Below are 20266 nucleotides of genomic sequence, written 5' to 3' on the forward strand. Positions count from 1 at the left end.
CGGGGAATGTTTTCTCCAGCCAGGGGCTCAGCTCTCAGTGTACCATCAATAAATACATCAAACGTATAAATACTTCAGTGCAGAATTTCCTGACCTCCTCAATGTCTCACACGTGCTTTTTTCTTTCTTAAAGGTGTCTGCATGTTCAGAAAATGCAACTAGAATTTCAGATCACTAACAATAATTACAATTAGAAATATTGCCAAATGTACAACGAAAAGCTGTTTAAGCTTTTAACCTGCTATATTATAGATACGCAGCTGCCATGCATCACTCACAAAACCTTGCTAATACAATGTGGAAACAAATAAAAACTAGTAACCATCTCTTGCATTTATAAATAGATGTGTGTAAGACTATTTTAAATACTGATACACATAGCATCTTAGCAGTTGCCATGACAGGGCTTTATTCCTATGCAGATGGCAGCTGCTTACTGCAGGGCTTCATTTATACAACAGTGGATGTACTAGGTGAAGTGTGTGTATATATATATACACACACACACATATATATACATATATATGTTGCTGGAATACAAATCTACTTTCATACATTTAAAAAAAATGAATTATACGAACTTATGACTGTGTTCCTCAGTAAAACCAGTATAGTATCATCTGGCTTCATAAAGCAGAAAAGGCCCAGGTCAGACCTATAATCATTTAATCAGGCCAATTATAATTGTATAAGTGTCTCTGCATAACAGGAACTGAGCAGGGCTGTACCCGTTTCATTCATTTTGAGGCCACTTAAGATAAAGTATTCTCATATGTGCAAATTTGCCTCTGAAGAGTCTCTGAAAAGACATCTCAGTACACGAGAAGTCTTCCCATGTACTGTGTCACAAGGGGTCATTTCAGTGCTTTGGGACATTTTGAAGGCAGGCAGCAGGCTTAGACTGTTTTGGAGTCTGGTTGTTTGAGACTGGTGTGCCAGGCAAAGATCTGGTTGCATTTCCTGCCATCAATTCCCTGGATCAAGAATCCTATTTGTGCTGGCCCAGTGCTGAGCTGTGTTACGGACGTGAGTCAGCCTCCAAGGCCAGAGCGGTCCTGATAAGAGATAGGAAGTGGAAGCAAAATCTTGAACCCTTGCAACACAACGAGCAAGATAAAGTCTCAAGGAAACAAGCAGGTGGCTGCTGGGTGCACAGGGATGCCTGGTTTTGAAATAAAAAATGGCACGCCGCGACATCTCCATCAGAAGTCCTCCCAAAAACAGTGCCTGAGGTCCCAGAGGGACGTGCCCGCCAGAGCAGCTGTGCGCCAGGAGCCACCGTCCCTCCGCCAGGCGGACAGCGCTGCGGTGACCGGCGTCTGCGGCGGAGCGGGACGGGGCAGCGGCTCCGCACGCCTGCACAGCTGCAACGGAGCACATCTGGCTGCACAGCTGCACAGGAGCACATCTGGTTGCACGGCCGCACAGGAGCACATCTGGCCACATAGCTGCACCTGAGCACATCTGGCCGCACAGCTGTGCCTGCGCTGCGGGGCAGGACGGTGCACGCCGCGCTTGCAGATCGCAGGAGGAAAACTCAAGCCCTCTACATATTGCAGGGTTTATCTTCTCCCTTGCACTCCTCCACTCTCAGTCCCCTCTTCCCTTACCAGACAGCTTAGTTCTTGTTATTTTAACATTTGCTAAGAACACTACAAGATGCAGTTCTAAGGCTGTAACAGCCAGAAGGAGGTTTGCCCTCTGCTAGGGACTGCGTTTGGCTTCTACAGGCACAGTGCAGCACTCTACAGAAAATCAACCTTCCTCAACAAAGTGAAATCAACAAGTAACAAACACAGGACCAGGTCCCACAAACTGTCTTCCATTACCATAGTTCTGCCAGAAATAATCCTACTTACACGCAAGCTGCACCAGGACTCAAAGTCACAATATAAACGCCTTGTTTTGCAACATGACTCACAACTAATTGTAAGTGCTGGCTCAAGAGTCAGCAGCAGCAGAGGGTCCTGGGTGGGAACCCTCCATACTTCACCACCTTTACGTGCACAGATGCAGCTGCACGGAGCTGGGACACAGGAGAGAACTCCTGCTGTGCTACCTTAGCTCAAAGCTTGCCATGCAAAATTCTTTTTCCACCTCCTCCAAAAGCAAAAAGGATCCTCAAATTCAAAAGACACAAGCACTAGGCACACTTCAGCAATGCAAGAGAACACCAAACGAATTAACTCGCATATGGCAGCACAAGGTATGTGCTCCAGGGTAAGCGTGGGCTCTGGTACTTCCCTGACTTGCAGCTTTAGAGCTGCCTGAGCACGGTCTGCCCAAGCGCGGCCTGCCCGAGCGCAGCCTGCCCGAGCGCAGCCTGCCCGAGCAGAGCCTGCCCGAGCGCGGCCTGCCCGAGCGCAGCCTGCCCGAGCGCAGCCTGCCCGAGCGCAGCCTGCCCGAGCGCAGCCTGCCCGAGCAGAGCCTGCCCGAGCGCAGCCTTCCCGAGCAGAGCCTGCCCGAGCAGAGCCTGCCCGAGCAGAGCCTGCCCGAGCGCGGCCTGCCCGAGCGCGGCCTGCCCGAGCAGAGCCTGCCCGAGCAGAGCCTGCCCGAGCAGAGCCTGCCCGAGCAGAGCCTGCCCGAGCGCGGCCTGCCCGAGCGCGGCCTGCCCGAGCAGAGCCTGCCCGAGCAGAGCCTGCCCGAGCAGAGCCTGCCCGAGCGCGGCCTGCCCGAGCAGAGCCTGCCCGAGCGCGGCCTGCCCGAGCAGAGCCTGCCCGAGCGCGGCCTGCCCGAGCAGAGCCTGCCCGAGCAGAGCCTGCCCGAGCAGAGCCTGCCCGAGCGCAGCCTGCCCGAGCGCGGCCTGCCCGAGCAGAGCCTGCCCGAGCAGAGCCTGCCCGAGCGCAGCCTGCCCGAGCAGAGCCTGCCCGAGCGCGGCCTGCCCGAGCAGAGCCTGCCCGAGCAGAGCCTGCCCGAGCGCACCAGGACTGAATCAGGCCCGGGATAAGGTGCAAATGCCCCGGGCCCCTTGCACGGGGGTGGGCGTTCTGTGAAAGTGTCATGTTTTCCCTCAACTGGCAATAAAAAGGTTGTATTAAATTGTTGCTGTAAAGTTATCATGTTGACTTTTAGCACCATTCAAATCCTACCCAGCAGATGAGGATCGTATTGACAAGACTTCTGTCAGGTTGTTCTGTGGAAGATTTAAAAACTTGTTCTACAAGGCTGCTAGAAAAAGTAAAACAAAAACCTACCTAAAATTCACCACGATGAAGTAATTTTAAGTATATAAATACATTACAAAATCTGTTGCTTTAAACAAATTGTGCTTTTTTGAAGCTTTCCTGAAGTTAGATGCTTCCCAAACCTGGATAACTTGGCCTAGGTCTCAGACTCCACAGCCAGACTCTACCCCGGTGCACAACGAAACAAAGCCCATTTCTTCCCTCGTTGCTCTCCCATGAACAAAGGAAACTCCTCCAAAAGGACAGATCTGTCCTCACCTAAGGCAATTCTGGAGGTTCGGACAAACGACTCGGAGCAGTTTGGGTGGAAGTAGACGCATTTACGAAATATGCTTCAGATTTGAGGCGACTGAGTGCTAATAGAATAATACTGTAAATTCCCTTAAAGCTGCCTAGTTATAGTTATTCACTTATCTTTTCAGATAAGAAAATAAAAAGGTGCGTTGGTGTTCAAAACCAAGGTGCAGCAGCCCTTTCCAGGACTCGCTGCTGCCAACACATTCCCTGGGCCCTAAAAACACTCCCAGGGTTTTGCCGACGATTTGGACAGAGATGAACTTCCACCGCAGCCGGCGAGCACCGGGAGCTCTGCTCTCTCACCGCCAGCCCCGCGCTCGCGTGGTTCAGCTGTTCGGAGCACTCAGACCCTTCAGACCCTTACATTCCAGTGAAGTGGCTGAGGTCTCCCGAATATTCAAACGTCCACCGCTTTCCGTAAAAGCACAGTTTGAACCTGATTCAGTTAAAGTCATACAGACCTAATATGGACATTCTTACCTGGATTTAAGTCTATTTTAGACTAACTTACAGCGGCTACTTATCAAGTGAAACGTCATGAATACAGGCAGATTTAAATCCAGCTAAGCATGGCCCACTGAGATTGACTGTTGATGTATGTATTTAAATGTTTAAAGCTCCAGCGGCATAACCTTGAGATAGATGAGTCTTACACTATTGCCTCACTGTAGGCTTCATTTGAAAGGACGAGGGCTTCCAAAAACTCTTGATAAAGGAAACATTTGTCAATCAGCAGAAAGTTACGGTTTTCTAAAAAGCTGCCCAAAACATCCACTCTACATTTTGTCTGACAAGTAGTAATATGGTTATTTGGAAACGGCTTATAAAAATTCCTGTCCGACAAGGGTGTTAAATGTTACCCTCAGCTTGCTCCCACTACATTGAATGTTGTTTCTCTAAAACTAGATTGCTTTTCTACCTGATTCGTTTTGTCAAGAAAAGAGCCGGTCACACCTCTATCTGAATGTGAACAACAAGCACTAATATCACAAATGCAAAGCATGTTAATTGCTTTCAATAACGCAGCTGAAGACAGAAAGCTGAAAATAAAGCAGGCAAGTAGCATCATAAAAACCCCAAAATTATACCAGCAAAAATCTCCTCCTGCGCACCCACTTCATGGTGGTGTTCCCGTCACAGAAACAACGCACCAAAGAGTGGGGCACAGCAAAAAGAAAGGAAACAAAAAAGGCAAGTCTAAAGTTCACCTTTGGTAGGGACAAAAGCTGTTTTCCCAGCGTATCTTAAGACCTCCCCACATCACATTCTATCCCGTCATTCTGCCTGGCAAAGCAAGGCCATCCACATGTCAAACGGATTCTAAACTAGTATGGGATCACATCAAAGTCAGAGCTGCAGTGGAGCGCTCTCCACCAGGGAAAAGGCTCTTATAAACCTCCCTGTGAAATACTCACTAGGAGCCATCTGACACGCCAGGAGTGGAAACCAAACAGCGCCCGGTCCAAGGGGCAGAGCGGCCTGAGGCGCGAAGCTGCCCCTTGCTTCGGGGGAATAACACACCAGCGAATCGCAGCCCTGTTCCGAACACCCCCAACCTGGTTCCCCAGCGGCGCCATCGATACGCGTTTCGATGGAACTGCCACATCACACACGCCACGGGATAAAACTTGCTCCGGTCTCCGGCTTCGGGGGCTCCTCTGCAGGTCTGGATTGGGCTCGCAGGCTTGAGAGGCTCTCTCTTTTGGAGACAAAAACAAGAACGCACACATTCAGCTGGTCTATCCCGTTCCAAACCAGGTCTGCACCCGTCGATTGGGCTGCAAATCACAGGCACACTGCACCGAAACAGTCAGTGCAGGAAGTGCCTATCAATCCATACACGGCACGGGCAACGGCAGCCCCACGTACCTTTGCTTCTGCTTAGAACAAACGACTTGCAGAACATTCTTGCACAACACACGTCAAAGCAAAGTATTTCAGGTTGCTACGATATACTACAGTATTTAATGCACACCAACAGGAAAAGTTCCTCAGAAAATACTCACGCAGTTTTTGTGCCGTGGGATAGGTAGCGGCTATTTCGTAGAAATAGATCCAACTGGCTCCATTGGAGCAGCAGTAAAAATATTCAAAATAGAAGTAACAATAGGCCCTGATGTGAAACTTCTCTTTTTTGTTTTTCTTCCCCAAATCCGTCCCTTCTGTCAGCAAGGAAACACAGCCCAGAACAACCGCGTCTGGCTAGGAAAGCACAGCTGTGTGCTCCCAGGGTGGATTTCAGCAAAGTGTGCCACGTTGTTGCTAACATTGTTTGATTTAAGGAAGTATTTTAGGCATTTCAGTGGTTATTATTATTATTAATCTCATTAACAATGACAAAAGAAAAGAAACAACAGCAACAAAAAGCCAACAGCGGGAGGTACAGCAGGATTCCCAGCGCGAGAGGGCTCCCAGCGGGCACGAGGAGGCCGCCCCACAACAGGCCGCCCCACAACAGGCCGCCCCACAACAGGCCGCGCAGCTCCACAAGTGGCAAATCAGTGGTTTCCAGAGTGAAAAACGAGGACGCAGGCCCATCACTGACCTCCTGCTGCCTGCCTGGGACCCTCCTCGTCCTCGCGGGGCCCTGGGCACCCCGCGCCCGGCCATACGCAGGGCCGTATGCAGGGCCGTATGCAGGGTCGTATGCAGGGCCGCACGCAGGGCCGCACGCAGGGCTCGCCACGGGCAGCGTAACAGCGAAATCGGGTGCCGTGCTGAATGGAAACCACACGGTGTACGTATTTTCATTTATAACATTACGCCAAAAGGAAATTAAACTGAAAAAAAATCACCTCCAAAGTGCAAATGGAATAAAAATTGGCGTTCTCTCTCTGAACGGGCGCTTTTGTTTTTCTGGAGGTTTAGCTTCCTCCTCCCTTCCCCTCCTCTCTTTTACACGGGGTTTGCTGTGCCTTTACTACCAATATTGGCCACTGTTTGTACCATAGACAAAAACATTCACCTAGCTGGTAGTATCTTAATACATTTCATAGTAGAACATATACAAGAAAGAGGAAAAACATACCAAATAAATCAGAAGTGATCAGTGCTTAAAGTAAATACAAGAGCCAGCACTGGCGAGAATCCACAGTATCAATACATACAAATGAAGCCGTGATGGTGTTTCTCATGGGGTGGGATCTGCCTGCATACTAATACAGAATTATACAAAATCTAGCAGGGATATTGGAACAATGAATAGCCAAACTTTCACAATAACTTAAGATCCGTGAGTCTGCATTGAAGATATCCCACATTTTAAGAAGTGCCATCTCTCTCTGTGTCTTCCTCCCTCCCAAAGGAGGGTGATGAATCCACATGATCCGTTATCAGATAAGTTCACCTGCTTAAGAAGACAAATATCTGGCCAAGTCCAGTGTATTCTTTAAAGAGTGGCAAATTATGACTTCAGTATCTATGTCTGTGCAAAATATGCCTCTTTCCTTTTAAAGAAACCAGTGTCTGTAACTCATTTAGAAAAGTTCCAACATGTACTTATGTCCTTCTTGGAAGAAATAAGACATGAACTACTGAATCCCCCCAAAACAAGAAATCTGATGAAGCAGAGAAGGTTCTGACCTTCCATTTCCACGTGCAGACCATTAAACCCAGGACTCCTCCTTGGCGGCCCTCCTGGGCTGGCGATCAAACTATTGCTTGGAAATACCATCAACACTCCAGTAACAAACTCCAGCCTTAGCAGTAAAATGGTAGCAGTGTTTACCCTTTGAATCCATGTTTATCTCGCATTCCTCATCACACCTGTACAAGATCCATCATTTATGGTAAAACGTCATCCTCTGTTGCCTGGACACTCTTCTTTCAACACGCAGTAAATCCATTCATACGCTGAGTACCTTGAATTGTGTTCCCGAATTACACTGCCCTGTGACCTCTGGGTCATTACGGGAGACCCAGATGCAAGAGAGGACGTTGATCTCCGGCAATTAAAAAACAAAGCAAAAAACCTCCCAAAAAACCTAAAAACAAAATAAAAAACACCCTCTCCCCAACAAAAGAATAAAACAAATTCCAACAATTCTCCTTGAAAATCAGCCCCTGTCCGATGTACCCTCTTCCGCATTGTAGCAATAGTCTTAAGTCATAAATTAGATTAGTCTTCCATCAAATAACTTAAAAAAGAAGGAATTGTAGCAGACCAGTTTTGGCTGGCTTGACGCCAGTTAGCAGCCAGTTCATCTAGAGTCCCAGTCACACTGTTCAAAACCGAGCGCGGAAATCACACGAACATTGACGAAAATAATCTTCACATCGATGCAGGATTTCTCCAGGCTGGGGGGGCCGGGGGAAGGGCAGAGCGAGATGGGGCCACGTCCTATGAACAGTGAGCAGGTTCTACGTCACGACTCGGAGGTGCACCGCGTTCAGGAGACGCCAGCCGTGGGTTGTATTGCACAGGTAAGAGGGAAGTTCTCCCGACAGTCTGCCGCCTGCGTCAGTGATCTCTGCACATGGGCAAGTTCACAAACGTGAAAACATTGAATTCTGTCATGATGGAGAAACACAGGAAGATGCCATAAAGGGAAAGGCACACACACCCTAGCTTCTTGTCCAGTTTCCATTTGTTCATGTGGACGCCAAAAACCTACAACAAACACAGAGTAAGCCACCATAGTAGGAACATTTGGAATAAAGTGGTAGGTCCCCGTCTGAGCTTCAAGAGCATGAAGATGACTGTCCCGTTACTGATCACGGCCACCTGGAGGCAATTACAATGCAAGTACTGCAACAAGGGAGCTGAAGGACATCAGAGCGGCCCCCTGGCAGTCACTGAAGCCACACTGACATCACCAAGGACATCAGAGTGGCCCCCTGGCAGTCACTGAAGCCACACTGACATCACCAAGTCCTGGCCCAAGGGCCTTAAGTGTCTGCAATGAGTTTCATTATAACAATGCATTTCAATTCAATAAGAAATGTTTGCAAAGGCCAGATCCCTTTTTCTTTGCTCAAACTGCTGCATGTGCCCCTCTGCATCTCAATCTAGAACCACTATGACTAAGGCTGGGCTTGACTTTGCTTAGTTTGCTCTCGCATAAACCTCTTAAAGGATAAAAGTCTTGTGTACGAGGGAGTCGTGTTGGTGTGCAACACACGGGGACTCCCCAGAGCAGCTGTTCTCAGCATCTGGAGGATGTCACATAAATCCTCTTCTCTATCATTTCTGCTCTGCCCTGCTGGACTTGACAAGCCAGGGCATCCGAGGCACTGATTTCAACAGGAACACTGGCAGGTCCAGGCACCACTGCTTCTAGTCTGTGCTGTATGCCAGAGGTTCCTATAGCGGCCCAAAGCAAACTCTGCAGCGTTCTGTCTACCTGCCCAACAGGAAAACAGATCTCATCATACATCGAGAGATCTGCTTCAACTCTAGCACGAAAAATAGCTAATATTTGCTAATGGATCTTCTGGGCTCCTCCTGTGAAAGACACACAAATGACGGCGCTGTGCCAGGACAGCTCCTGCCGAGCGCCACACAAAGGCCTTGGGAAGCTGGCAACGGGAGTCACCGCTCCTACCCGCTAACAGCAGACTGTGCAGCCTCCACTACGGCCGGAGGTGAGGAACAGGTGAAGACAATGTCTAGAAAAATCACTCTTTTGGAAATAGAGAACAAAAGACTATATACATACTGTGACAAAAACAGATGCCAGCAGGAGACCAACAGAATAGATAAGTCCTCTGCTGTTTAACCGAATCTGTAAAAGAAGGAAGTTTATAAAATCACGTCACAATTTTAAGCAACAATATTTCTCTCTGCTGATAATTCTGTAGCCCGAAGCTGCTGAGCTGTTAAACGCTGGCTTGCCAGCCAAGTCAGACGTCACATCACAGATTGTTCTGCACGCTCCCCGTCGCCCAAGGAGGAGCATCATCAGAGCAGCGTCCTCAGGACCTGACAGCATCTCAGACTGTTCCACCCAGCACGGGCTCTGCCACCCCTTGTACTGTGACATCATGAAATATTCTTTTTGGCAATTAACACCTATGCAAGACCTATAAGAACAAACAGAGGGAAAGGAAATTTTGCATTGCATCACCAGTTAATGCTTCACAGTGTGGGAAATCATAAAGGACACACACAAACATGTATTTTCTTCCCTACTCAAGTCAGTTATCTCACAGCCTGAACCCCAGCTGCTGGAAATCTTGGGTATCAATGGACCACAGCGCACTAGCACAGGATGAACATCACTTAGGGCTGAGGCGAATAAAGCAAAGAGACAATTGAGTGCCTGCAGGCTGTGTAGAGATGGATATGGTCACCGAGGTACGCAGGCGCATCCCAGGCTCTGACGCAGCCATCTCCATGGCAGAGCCACTGTTACATCCACCGTGCAAGCGGAGAACAAAGGTCCTCAAAGCTCTGGAGATACTTAACTGACACTTTCAGAGGCTTTGGAGTCTAATTGAAGGCACTCACCTGCATCTTTGAGCCCTAAATACATTTAAAACCATGATTTGATGTGACATAAACCTAAAGCTGCACAGGAAAGCCACAGGGAGCAAAGCTGCCTCTCCGCTCCTGTTCCTCAGGTAGGATCGCGCTTCTCCTCAGCATCCCATTCTTCTCCCAGGGAGCTGAACCGTTGCCCCTTTGGGCATTTGTAGATGATCTTCTCAAGCAGCATCACCTGCAGCATCGTCACCAGGTGGTGTTTCTGCGGGGCTGCTCTGCGAGGGGCACCTGCAGGGTCGGCTTCCCCGGGACGTAACAGGGCAGCTAGGGCTGCCGTGGGTGCCATGGGTGCCCGAACTGAAAATCTTCAGACCACCTAATGTCAGTTATTACCTTCAGCCCATTGTGTTCCTCCCTGCGCCTTCTGTGCAGTGTAACCCTACATGGAGCTGCGTTCCAGCTGACAGCCACCACAACTAAATTACTATTTAAAGTAGTAACTGACTACTGAAGTTTCCTAGAGGAGATTAATCTTAGCAAGAAATCACGTACGAGTGTTCTTCAAGGATGCTCCAGAACAGGAGACTGCTATTGTCTGCCTGGCAGACTTTGAACCTGTGCAATGCGGGTACGTTGTCGGTCACCCCTCTGCTGCTCAGGGCAAACGGCAAAACTGAACGCAGTCAACACCCTTAAATGGGCTGGTATCCAGTTCTCAGCTGCTCGGCTTGTTCTACATTGTATACTAGGAAAAGCAAAAGCATGAGTCCGCTTCTGCAGACAAGAAAACAGTTCCCAGAGTGCAAGTTCATCCACCTCAAACAACGCGGTTTATTCTAACTGTATTTTTTAATCTGTTTTTAGTCCAATAAACGATTCAAACTAAACTTCTATGCTATGATATTATTTTCTCAACTGTCAACACAGAAAATAATGGTACACAGTGTATCAGTGGCCATTATTCAGTGCCCGCATCCCTCCCATTAGGCTATGAAGCCCATTTGCAAGAGAAGTGGGTATTACTAACTCAATGACCAGCAGCACTACAGTTTCATGAACATGAGACTGCTGAGGCACTCGTGTCGTTCTGCATCATAGTCAGGAAAAACTCCTCACCCAAATACTGCCCCCAAACGCAGAGCGCTGAGCTGGCTCCGTTCTCCACAGGGCCCGGCTTCCAGAGCCCAGGGTGCTCCGCTCCGACACCTGCAAACCCGCCTGCAACCAGCGCCGCGCACCCGGCGCCCTCCGTGCAGACCCGTGCTGGAGACGGGGCCGAGCACGCTGCGGAGCACCGTCCTGGAGGGCCTGCTCTCGCCCGTACGCGCTCCGGACCCCGCAGGACACCACCCTGCTGTGCCTGCAATGCACCGCCATGGCTTGAACAGGCCTCGCGCAGCTCTGCACACGGGAATGACCACAGCGCCTGTACTCACACGCACCCAGCAGCTTGCGGAACTCTTGCTGCTGAGATGTGCTGCTGTCCTCGCGTCTGTTAAAATATCAGCTCAAACAAACGGCTTATTTGCCTACTTTACGGATTTTTGCCATAATAAAAAGGCTACAGCCATGATGATTTTTTGCTCCTAAAGGTATTATATTACAGGATTTCTTCAAGACGTAAGCGGTAAGTGTCTGCATGCCAGACCCTTATGTTCCTATGGCCATTACATGTAAAATACAACATTCTCACTAGACCAACTCTCCAAAAACTGAAGTACTTGAATTGCTTCAGCATGTGAAAGCCAATTTTGGGACTGTCCACATAACTGAAGGTGAAAAATGTCAGTGACTCCACTGTTAATGTAAACTGCAGGTTGTAAGTGCTGGACAGGAGGAAACATTTTTGCAGCTCCAGAAGTCTCCAAGGCCACTGCAGCTTCTGTTACCAGCGCCAAGCAAACCGCAAAGCCTTCCTGAAACAAGAGCTGCTCTCGGGACGGGAGACGCCGCGTTCTGACCCAGAACACGCTGACCCGGGGCTGTGCGCACACGGACTGGGCCGCCGCGCCGCGCCGCAGCCGCTCCTCACTGCGTGTGCCTAACATACAAATGTAAAGACACCTCTGCTACCCCAAAGGAACAGCAGCTGGCCAGGAAAGACAGATGCTATTTCACAATAAATTCCTGTCTGGATTTTGGGCAGGAATTCTGTCTGACCAGTGCCTGTATCTGCAAAAACTGTCAGTATGAAATCCATCAGTCGGAAAGGAATCTACAGGAAAAGGAAGCAAATGAAGCAGCTGGACTTATTTTAGCTTGGAAAATATCTGAAGTCAACCGAAAGTGTGGACGCTGCTGCTCAGTTTCATCATTAACCTCCGTAAGACCAGCAGACGCTTGGCAAGACGACCATTCCAAAGGCCGCTGTGTCCCACCTGCTGAGGACAGTGCCTCCGAAGACAGGGGTCCGGGATGCTGTCTTTGGGCTATCTGCAAGGCTCCTCTTCAGAGGTCATTCAGGGGAATAGAGCTTGCTACTAAGGATCATCCAAAAGTAGAAAGTGCATGCTAATTATTTACAATAGCTTTACAGACGTAAGGGACCCCAGGCGGGCAGAGCAAACGAGGCGATCCCCTCAGCAGCGAGCGCGCCAGCCTCCCCGCGGCGGGACCGCCATAAGCACACGGGTTTCACTCCAGCTTAACGGTTCTCAGCTCGGGCTTAACTAGCGACGCTCCTGGGCTGGGACTAACCCAGCTCCCACTGCTGAGCACAGCAACGCGCTATTAATTAACCTAAATAACAAGAACTCTCCTTTACGAGGCTTGCTGTTGCCATAGAAAGAAATGATTTCCTGGGAGAGGTGAAAGGGTGTTTTCTAATGCAGTTTTCACTTCCAGTGCTTTTTGCTCCACAAAAAAATCAGACCATTGGTTAGGGTTATCACCTAATAGCTCACTCTGACCCAGGACAGCCGGATTAAAAGCCTTCCATGTACACAGCAAAGGGAGGTTTCCATGGGCGATCAAATGCTAGCTGTGACATGCACTTTGTCATTAGTTCATTTGTCTGAACTGGATACGTGTCACAGCCGGACCTCCTGGAAGAGAGAGCGCAAGTCTTTGGGTAAAAAGCGCTGCTGGTGAGCTGAGAGCGCTACAAAAGCTGCGCAGAATTCCAGATAATCCCACTGTGCGTGAGGTGGTGCACGCATGGATCCCTGCCGTGCCACGGAGACGGCACGAAAGGGGCAGAAAAGGGGCAGAAAAGGACAAAGGCAACAGGCAAAATGGCCTATGAAACAATGAGAAGTCAATGAAAACCAACAAAAAGGCAGTTGGAACAATGTGACAGGGATGTCGGCCTGTCCCCAAAGCAGACGTGCCCCAGGACAGCTGGGAGATGGGTGTAATTCCAGAAGCACTGGACTTGCAGTGTACACGTGGAGCTCTCCACGTGTGCACAGACATTGCAGTCACTTTGGCCGCTGCTTGTGCACAGAGCAGCTCTGCAGGGCGCGCAGGGAGCCGGGCCGCGTGCCACGGACCGCGCAGAACGGCACACGTTGGGCACCGCGCCGCCCAGGGCCCGGGGTGCTGCGCACAGCCCGGAGCAGGCTCACTCGCACCCCTAAGAAACCTCCCTCGGTGCAGCTCTGCACAGCACCGTGCTTTAGGTGCACAGCACCGCGCTCCAGGTGCACAGCAGGGGTTCTCATCAGAACAGACCGTCAGGAATAGCAGCGTCCTGCTGCTTTATCCCCCTGCTCACGCTGAAGGTTTTCCTGCAGTCCTGCATCGCAGCCCTCCTACCCACAGCGATGCTGGGATCACCAGCCGCCCAAGCAGGGGCGTTGCTTTCCCCAACCTCCTCCCCAGCTCTGGTAGCCTTCAACGGTTTCTAGTCTAATGACCACCTATTTCAAAAAGTAACCACGCAGAACCATGAATTGTCTTATACAGTATTGCTCAGTGGTTCTGAGATCGTTACATCCAAAATAGGCTGAACAGCTACTGCTGACTTATTTCTCATTTCTTTCATTTTAGTTCTCTACTTGCCCAAAGGACCCTTTATTCTTCCGCGTTTGATTTGAGACTACCTGCTGCTGTTTCACAAATTTCCCATAGTCTACAGCTTTGGAAACAGAGTTTTAACTCATGAGCTATTCCCACTTCCTTGATTTTCATTGTAGCCTGCCCTGTTTCTCACTGTGACTTCTGAGTGTGAGCGTGGGAGCCACGAAGAGCCTGAAGTTGGTACAAGAGCTTAGGAAAAATGTTCCTTGACCTGTCGGATTAGGGCAGAAGTCAGTGAAGCAGCCCCCTCATGAGATGAGTGCAAGAGGCCATGGAATAGGTGCTCCCAGGGTGTGTGACAATGTCCAAGTTCAGGGAAAACAAGGGAGCAAGACATTCAAAACTCTCAGTAAGGGAGGAGATCATTTCAGTTTTTAGCAAGGAGCAGAAGAGAGGCCTCAGCTGGATTCTTCCTAATTACAGACGGACAAACTGAGTTCTGCGTTCATGCACAAATAGGAAATGCTCCTCCCAGGAGCGCTGTCTGCAGACCGAGCGCTCCCCGCGCTGCGAGGGGGGAGCTCAGCGTTCCCAAACCCGCCTCTGAGGCCCGGCCGGTACCTGGAGCTGGCGCAGGCCACGGGAACGCTCCGCGGTGGCTGATCCCACACCAGGGGGCTGAGCTCCACAATCTGCTCTGCATGAGCGGGAATGGAGGCTCTCACCTCCCTGCTTCCCGTGCAGTGAACGGAGATGCTGCCCCGGCTCCAGCCATCCCCGCGCAGCTCCCGCGGGGAGCGAGCCACCGAGGCCGGAGCTACACAGCAGAGCAAAAACCACGGAAATACAACTAGTCCTTCTATTCTTGAGTGCTTTTCTGGCAGTTGCTGAAGGGAAAACAAGGAGCTATTGCCAAAACCCAAACTGGTTTTGCTCCAGGGTTCAAATATGAGAGAAATGACCTCACTCAGGAGCATTAGAAGGACTTTGCTGTATTTCCAGTCCCTTGGCTGAAGAGGCTGCAGGTCGGCTGTCTGCTTGGGGATCCTCTTCCTGCAGTGTCCCTGCCCGGCAGTGGAAATTCGGTGGAAATTCTGCATTCCCCAGGTCTCGCCATGAGACAGCGGCCTCAGCAAACTGGAATTTCAGATGTGCTGCATTCAGACCCTTTTTGAGACTCCTCAGCAAGCACCCCCGGTTTGCTCTGCACCACACAACTCACTTTGCAGAGGGTACACACGCTGGAGTGCACAACACTGAGTGCTGCACGTAGACACTCGAGGTGTTAAACAAGAAACGCAGGTGTTATGGTTGGAGACAATTCCTGTATTGTCAGGAGCTTTGCAAAGGACCAGACACTTTCGCTCTACCACGGTATAATCATCCCAGACTCTTTGTCATGAAACCAGGGAGCAAATTAACTCAATACCTGCAAACAACTCCAGAAAGCTGGAGGGACTAGTTGGTACAACAGCTCCAGCGTGCACCTGCTGCTCTGCCCATCCACAGGTCAATAACTGAACCCAGCAACACCCACCAAGCCGCACACACCGCCGCAGCAACACCCGCACGTCTGCCGCAGGGGCTGGTGTGGGGGCTGGGCAGAGCCCGGCAGCCCAGCACACCCAGGACCATCTGCAGCAGTGAACGGTGATGCTGGGGCGTCAGGGACCCCTGCTGACACCAGGAGTCGCCACCCTGTCGCTAACCTCGACCTTAATGTTTGCCCCATGAACCTACCAGTCCCTCTCCCCTCCGAGGATGTCAGGTGGTCTGTATGCAGAGACCTGGGCAGGGAACAGACACGCAGAGGGTGGCTGTGAGGAGATGAAGCCGAGCTTTGTCCTGAGGTCATAAGATCCGTCATAGTGGCTTGGAATTAAAACAATGAATGGCAAACTGGTCCGCAAGCAGCAAAGCAGTGACTCGTGCTGCCTCGATGTGTTTCTCGAGTGCCCGCTTCCCTCCGGATTCTCCGCTGTCTGACGAGGCTCATGCTGGGTTACTCCTCCCTCTAGCTGCCTGTTGCACTACAGGAATATTTCTAAGACTCCCAACTTAATGTCCAGTTTTGCTAAGAGTGACTGCAGTTATCAGGCAGAGGAGTGATGGACAGACATATGATCGCACTCCCAAGCGCTGATGTGGGCAAATGAATCTGGCTGATTATCCTTAGGCTAAAATTCCTGTTCACTGAAATACTCCTGGCTGATGTCTGGTTTACAGCTTCTCACGCAAAAAAAGGTTCCAGAGGGAAGCAACTGGACAGAAGACACGGAGTGAATGTCCTTCCACTCTGGATTTGCCACGGCCACTGGGGAAGGATGCTTAAAACATTACAGAGTCAGCAATGCGTCCAGGACTCCGCTGCAGAGATGAGAAAGGGAACTCTTTCGAAGGTCCCTCGAGGCCCAGAGGGAAGCTGCTGCTTCCCCAGCGGTGCTGCTGGCGTGCTGGGTCGGCTGCGGTTGACAGCAGAAGGGCAGAGCCGCAGGACGGTGGCCAAGTGACCTCTGAGCTGTGAAGATGGGAGCTCCGGTGGGAGCACAAGGGCAGGCAGAGGTAGTGCCTGGAATTAATGGGCGTCCAAAAATAACAAGGACTCGTAACATAATAAGATTTAGAAACTAGACACTGTAGAAACAGGAGGGATCTGATGTGGAAGCTGTTTGATATTGACTAGATCTGCCTTCTGATGGGAAAAGTGTCAGTAAAATGGGCTCTGAAACACCCGTCTGTCCTATAGAGAGTTTAAGGAAGGCTCCAACAGAAGCTCATACTAGAGGTGCTGCAGCAGCTGAAAGCGCCCTTAGCGGTGGAACTGCCCGCACATTCAGACGGAAACCCCACAAACCGCCCTGCGGCTGCTGGGCTGGCCGGTGCGTGCCCCTGGGAAGAATTTCTTCCTTATATCTAACCCGAATCTATCTTCTTTCAGCTTAAAGCCATGAACTCTTGTCTCATCACTACACGCCCTTGCCAAAGTCACTCTCCAGCTTTTACACAGTATGACATTAGAGAAATACCATACTCCGGAGACAGCCCTGAGTGTTCGGACTTCCAGAAAAATAAGGCTGGAGGGCATTTCTAGGAGGCTCTTATGCATTAAAGCTTCACTTTTGAATCACACGATCTACATTTTTTGCTTCCACAAAAGCTATTACTGCCTTAACAGCTTGTTTATTAAAATGCATTTACTCTCCACTTTCAGCAAAAGCTTAATTTTGCCACGGTCCTCTAACATGAAACATTCTGGGGAGGCAATCATGGTTTTGGATAGCTATGCGAAAGCAATCGTGATCAAGCAAGCTCGTTCTGTCTTTCACAAACCCCTCCTTCCCTCTGCACACGGGAGCTCCGAGCAGCTCCTCTCTTGGAGGAGATGCTACAAGGACAAATTCGGATCCTGCCGCATACAAAGCAGCAGCGCTGAGTCGTGACTGTCACCTCAGAGATCTCCTGGTGCTCCTGACCCACAGGCACAGTGAGAGGACAAGCAGGTTGGCCCAAGCCCGCAGGTCGTGGGCAGCGAGCAGACCTGGTGTCCAGCGGCCCCATGGGAGCGGGAGTGGGAGCAGGAGCGGGAACGGGAGCAGGAACAGGAGTGGGAGTGGGAGTAGGAGCGGGAGAGGGAGCAGGGGCGGGAGTGGGAGCAGGAGAGGGAACGGGAGTGGGAGCGGGACCAGGAGCAGGAGAGGGAGCAGGAGTGGGAGCCGGAGCAGGAGCGGGAGCCGGAGCTCCTCATCTGCTGCCTCTCACGCAGCAGCAGGACTCCCTGCAAACAAACAGCGCCTTGCAGCTCTAGTGCCGTCACCAGGCTAAACCTGACCCAGCTAGCTCTAGCCTTTCCTGGAAACTTAGCAATACTTACATAATTAATTACTACTAATGGGGGGAGAGAGAGGGGAGGCCTTGTTTTGTTTTGAAGTCAAATTATCCAAGGATTTGGAGAGAAATTCAGGAACTGCAAGTGAAAACTGAGGAAACACTCTTTGCTAATTGTGGGGTTGTTTCCAAGACCTCCTTTTCTAACCATGTGATCGCACCATACAATGAACATTTTGGGTGTGCAAAACAGTACTGACATTGTTATGCCTCCATGAAAGCCGGCTGATTCTGTTCGGCCACTTGTTCTCATCATTTTCTGCAAAAATACAGATGAGCTACAGGCAAGCTGCTCATTGAAGAAGGGGGTTTTACTCCTACACATTGCTTCCTTCTGTCACTCCCGTGTTCAAGGAGAGGGCAGATCCAAGGAAACACAGACTGGTCAGCCTGACCTTGGTTCCTGGGAAGGTGATGGAGCCAACAGTCCTGGGAAGCACTTCTAAACACATGAAGGACAGGAAGGTGACTGCAAGTAGACACCCAGATTTATGAACAAGAAGTCACATTTACTCAGCCTGACAGTCTTCTTTGATGAGGTGGACTTGGATGAGGGGAGAGCAAGAGATGATGTTCATGAACGCTGAATTCAGCAAGGCTTTGACAGCGTCTCTCAAACACCCTCACAGACAAACGGAGGAAGAACAGACTAAACTGCACTCAGAGCCCAGCTGGAGGCCACCACTGGTATTTTACCCTGGGGTCAACACTGCTTAAGTTCGTTATGAATGACCTGGATGATGGGGCAGGGGCACCCTCAGCAAGCTTGCGGTTGATACAAAATGGGGAGGGCTGGCTGATGCGCCAGAGAAGATTCAGGGGGCTCTTATCCACGTGTATAACTACCTGATGGGAGAGGACAGAGAAGGTGCAGCCAGGCTCTTCTGAGTGGTACCCGTTGAAGGACAAGAGGCAGCACACACAATTTGAAATACAGTTAAACATAAGAACAGTTTGTACTGTGGGAGTGCTTGATCCCCGGTGCAGGACGCTGAAAGCAGCCATGCAGTCTCTGTGGAGGTATTCAAGACCCACGGGGACATGGTCCTAAGCACCCTGCTCTAGCTGGCCCTGCTCTGAGCAGGGGTGGGGGACCAGATGGTCTCCAGAGGTGCTCATCAACCTCAGCAGTTCTGTGATTCTCCATGTGTTTAACTCAGCGACTGCAGTCAGGAACCCTTCCTGTGTCACACACTGCCGAGTGTTGTCCGTCTCCTGCCCTGCCTCCCCAGAAGGGAGCTTACAAAACCTTCGGGGGTCGGGGAGCGCCTCTTCTGTCATTTGGGAAGTAAAGGACACTTTCACTGGTGCTGGGTAGCTTTCCTCAAACACAAAAGCTCAGTCACGCTCTGAAATATCCAGTCATTTAGCAGCTTCCTTCATCTTCTAGTGTGCTAACAGCTTAGTAACCCTAGATTTTTCCTTACCACAAGCCCTACAGGTCTGCTCTATCCTCTACTTTCCACCTATGTGCTTATTCCCTCTGTCTAATTAAAAACAGGATAATTGTCCTTATTCGGAATATGTTCAAGTGTGTGAAAATACACTATACACTAGCGAGTCATCTTATTTCAGCACAGACTGCAGGTTTTAAGGAGGAAATGGAAGTACCTGTCCTCCAAAGGATGGGGAACGTCCACTGACAATTAATTGCTACTTCTCCCAAATCATAGCAAAGTAAAACTCTCTCTTTCTTCAAATTCCATCCACAGAATTTTGGACCTTTTTTTTTTTTTTTTTCCCTAAATGTATCTAAATAAAAAAAAAAAATAATAATGTGAACAAATGTAGGACTTACGTATGATCCATAATTCACTGCCAGGGTCTGCAGAGCCCACGGGAGGCCTAGGCCAATTAAAATATCGAAAACATTGCTTCCAATGGAGTTGGACACAGCCATATCGCCCATACCTGCAGGGACGGAAACCACCTGCCATCAGACACGTCAGACACATCAGAAGTCTTTCAGCTTTTCAACTGAGATACATCAATCTGAGCTAATCCAGACAACTTCCACAGATTAGGAATTGTGGGATACCCCCCACCATCCCCTCCCCATCACACGAGGCTGCAGGGTCGCAGGGGCTGGATCTTCCTTCAGTACTAACAACTTGCTTTTTCTCTTAAAACATCTGTGGCTGGAGTCACAAGGTGGGGGGGTAAGTTTTCTTTAAAAACAGTGATACCTTCCAGTCCTTATGACTGTGGAAAAAAGCCGGAAAGTGACCTGAAAGACCCTTTTGCTGTGCTCTAAACAATTCTATAACACCAATATTTGAATCGAGAAAAATGTCGTGACTTTTGGGAAGGCCTGAAGTTGACAACAGTGCCAAAACCTGTTCCACCCCATCACGAAGAACTTGTTAGCTGCTTTGCAATAGCAACATAATTAATTTTCTTCTTTGTTCTGCTTTTGAGTTTCAGCTCAGGCAAAGGCTCTGTGCGCTGCCACACTCGGGACACGTCTGTGCTGCCTCAAGGGGAGCAGGGCAGGGGAAGCTCCTCACAGGGCCGT

At 50.0% G+C, this 20266-nt stretch overlaps 1 protein-coding gene across 5 annotated transcripts in view; it reads right to left on the reverse strand.

Moving 5' to 3' along the window:
• Positions 1 to 20266, reverse strand: part of LOC136100286 (sodium/potassium/calcium exchanger 3-like) — a 189013-nt gene that overhangs the window by 72395 nt on the left and 96352 nt on the right. For 4 of the 5 annotated variants that reach the window (XM_065835224.2, XM_065835223.2, XM_071805568.1 and 1 more), the window contains exon 15: positions 19550 to 19662. In XM_065835224.2, the coding sequence (XP_065691296.2) occupies positions 19550 to 19662 (113 nt within the window). Of the gene's footprint in view, positions 1 to 5417; positions 8092 to 9139; positions 9206 to 19549; positions 19663 to 20266 lie in introns of those variants that run through there. The other variant, XM_065835228.2, reaches the window with a different exon arrangement.

Source organism: Patagioenas fasciata, chromosome 3, assembly GCF_037038585.1.
Source record: "Patagioenas fasciata isolate bPatFas1 chromosome 3, bPatFas1.hap1, whole genome shotgun sequence".
Classification (NCBI taxonomy): domain Eukaryota; kingdom Metazoa; phylum Chordata; class Aves; order Columbiformes; family Columbidae; genus Patagioenas; species Patagioenas fasciata.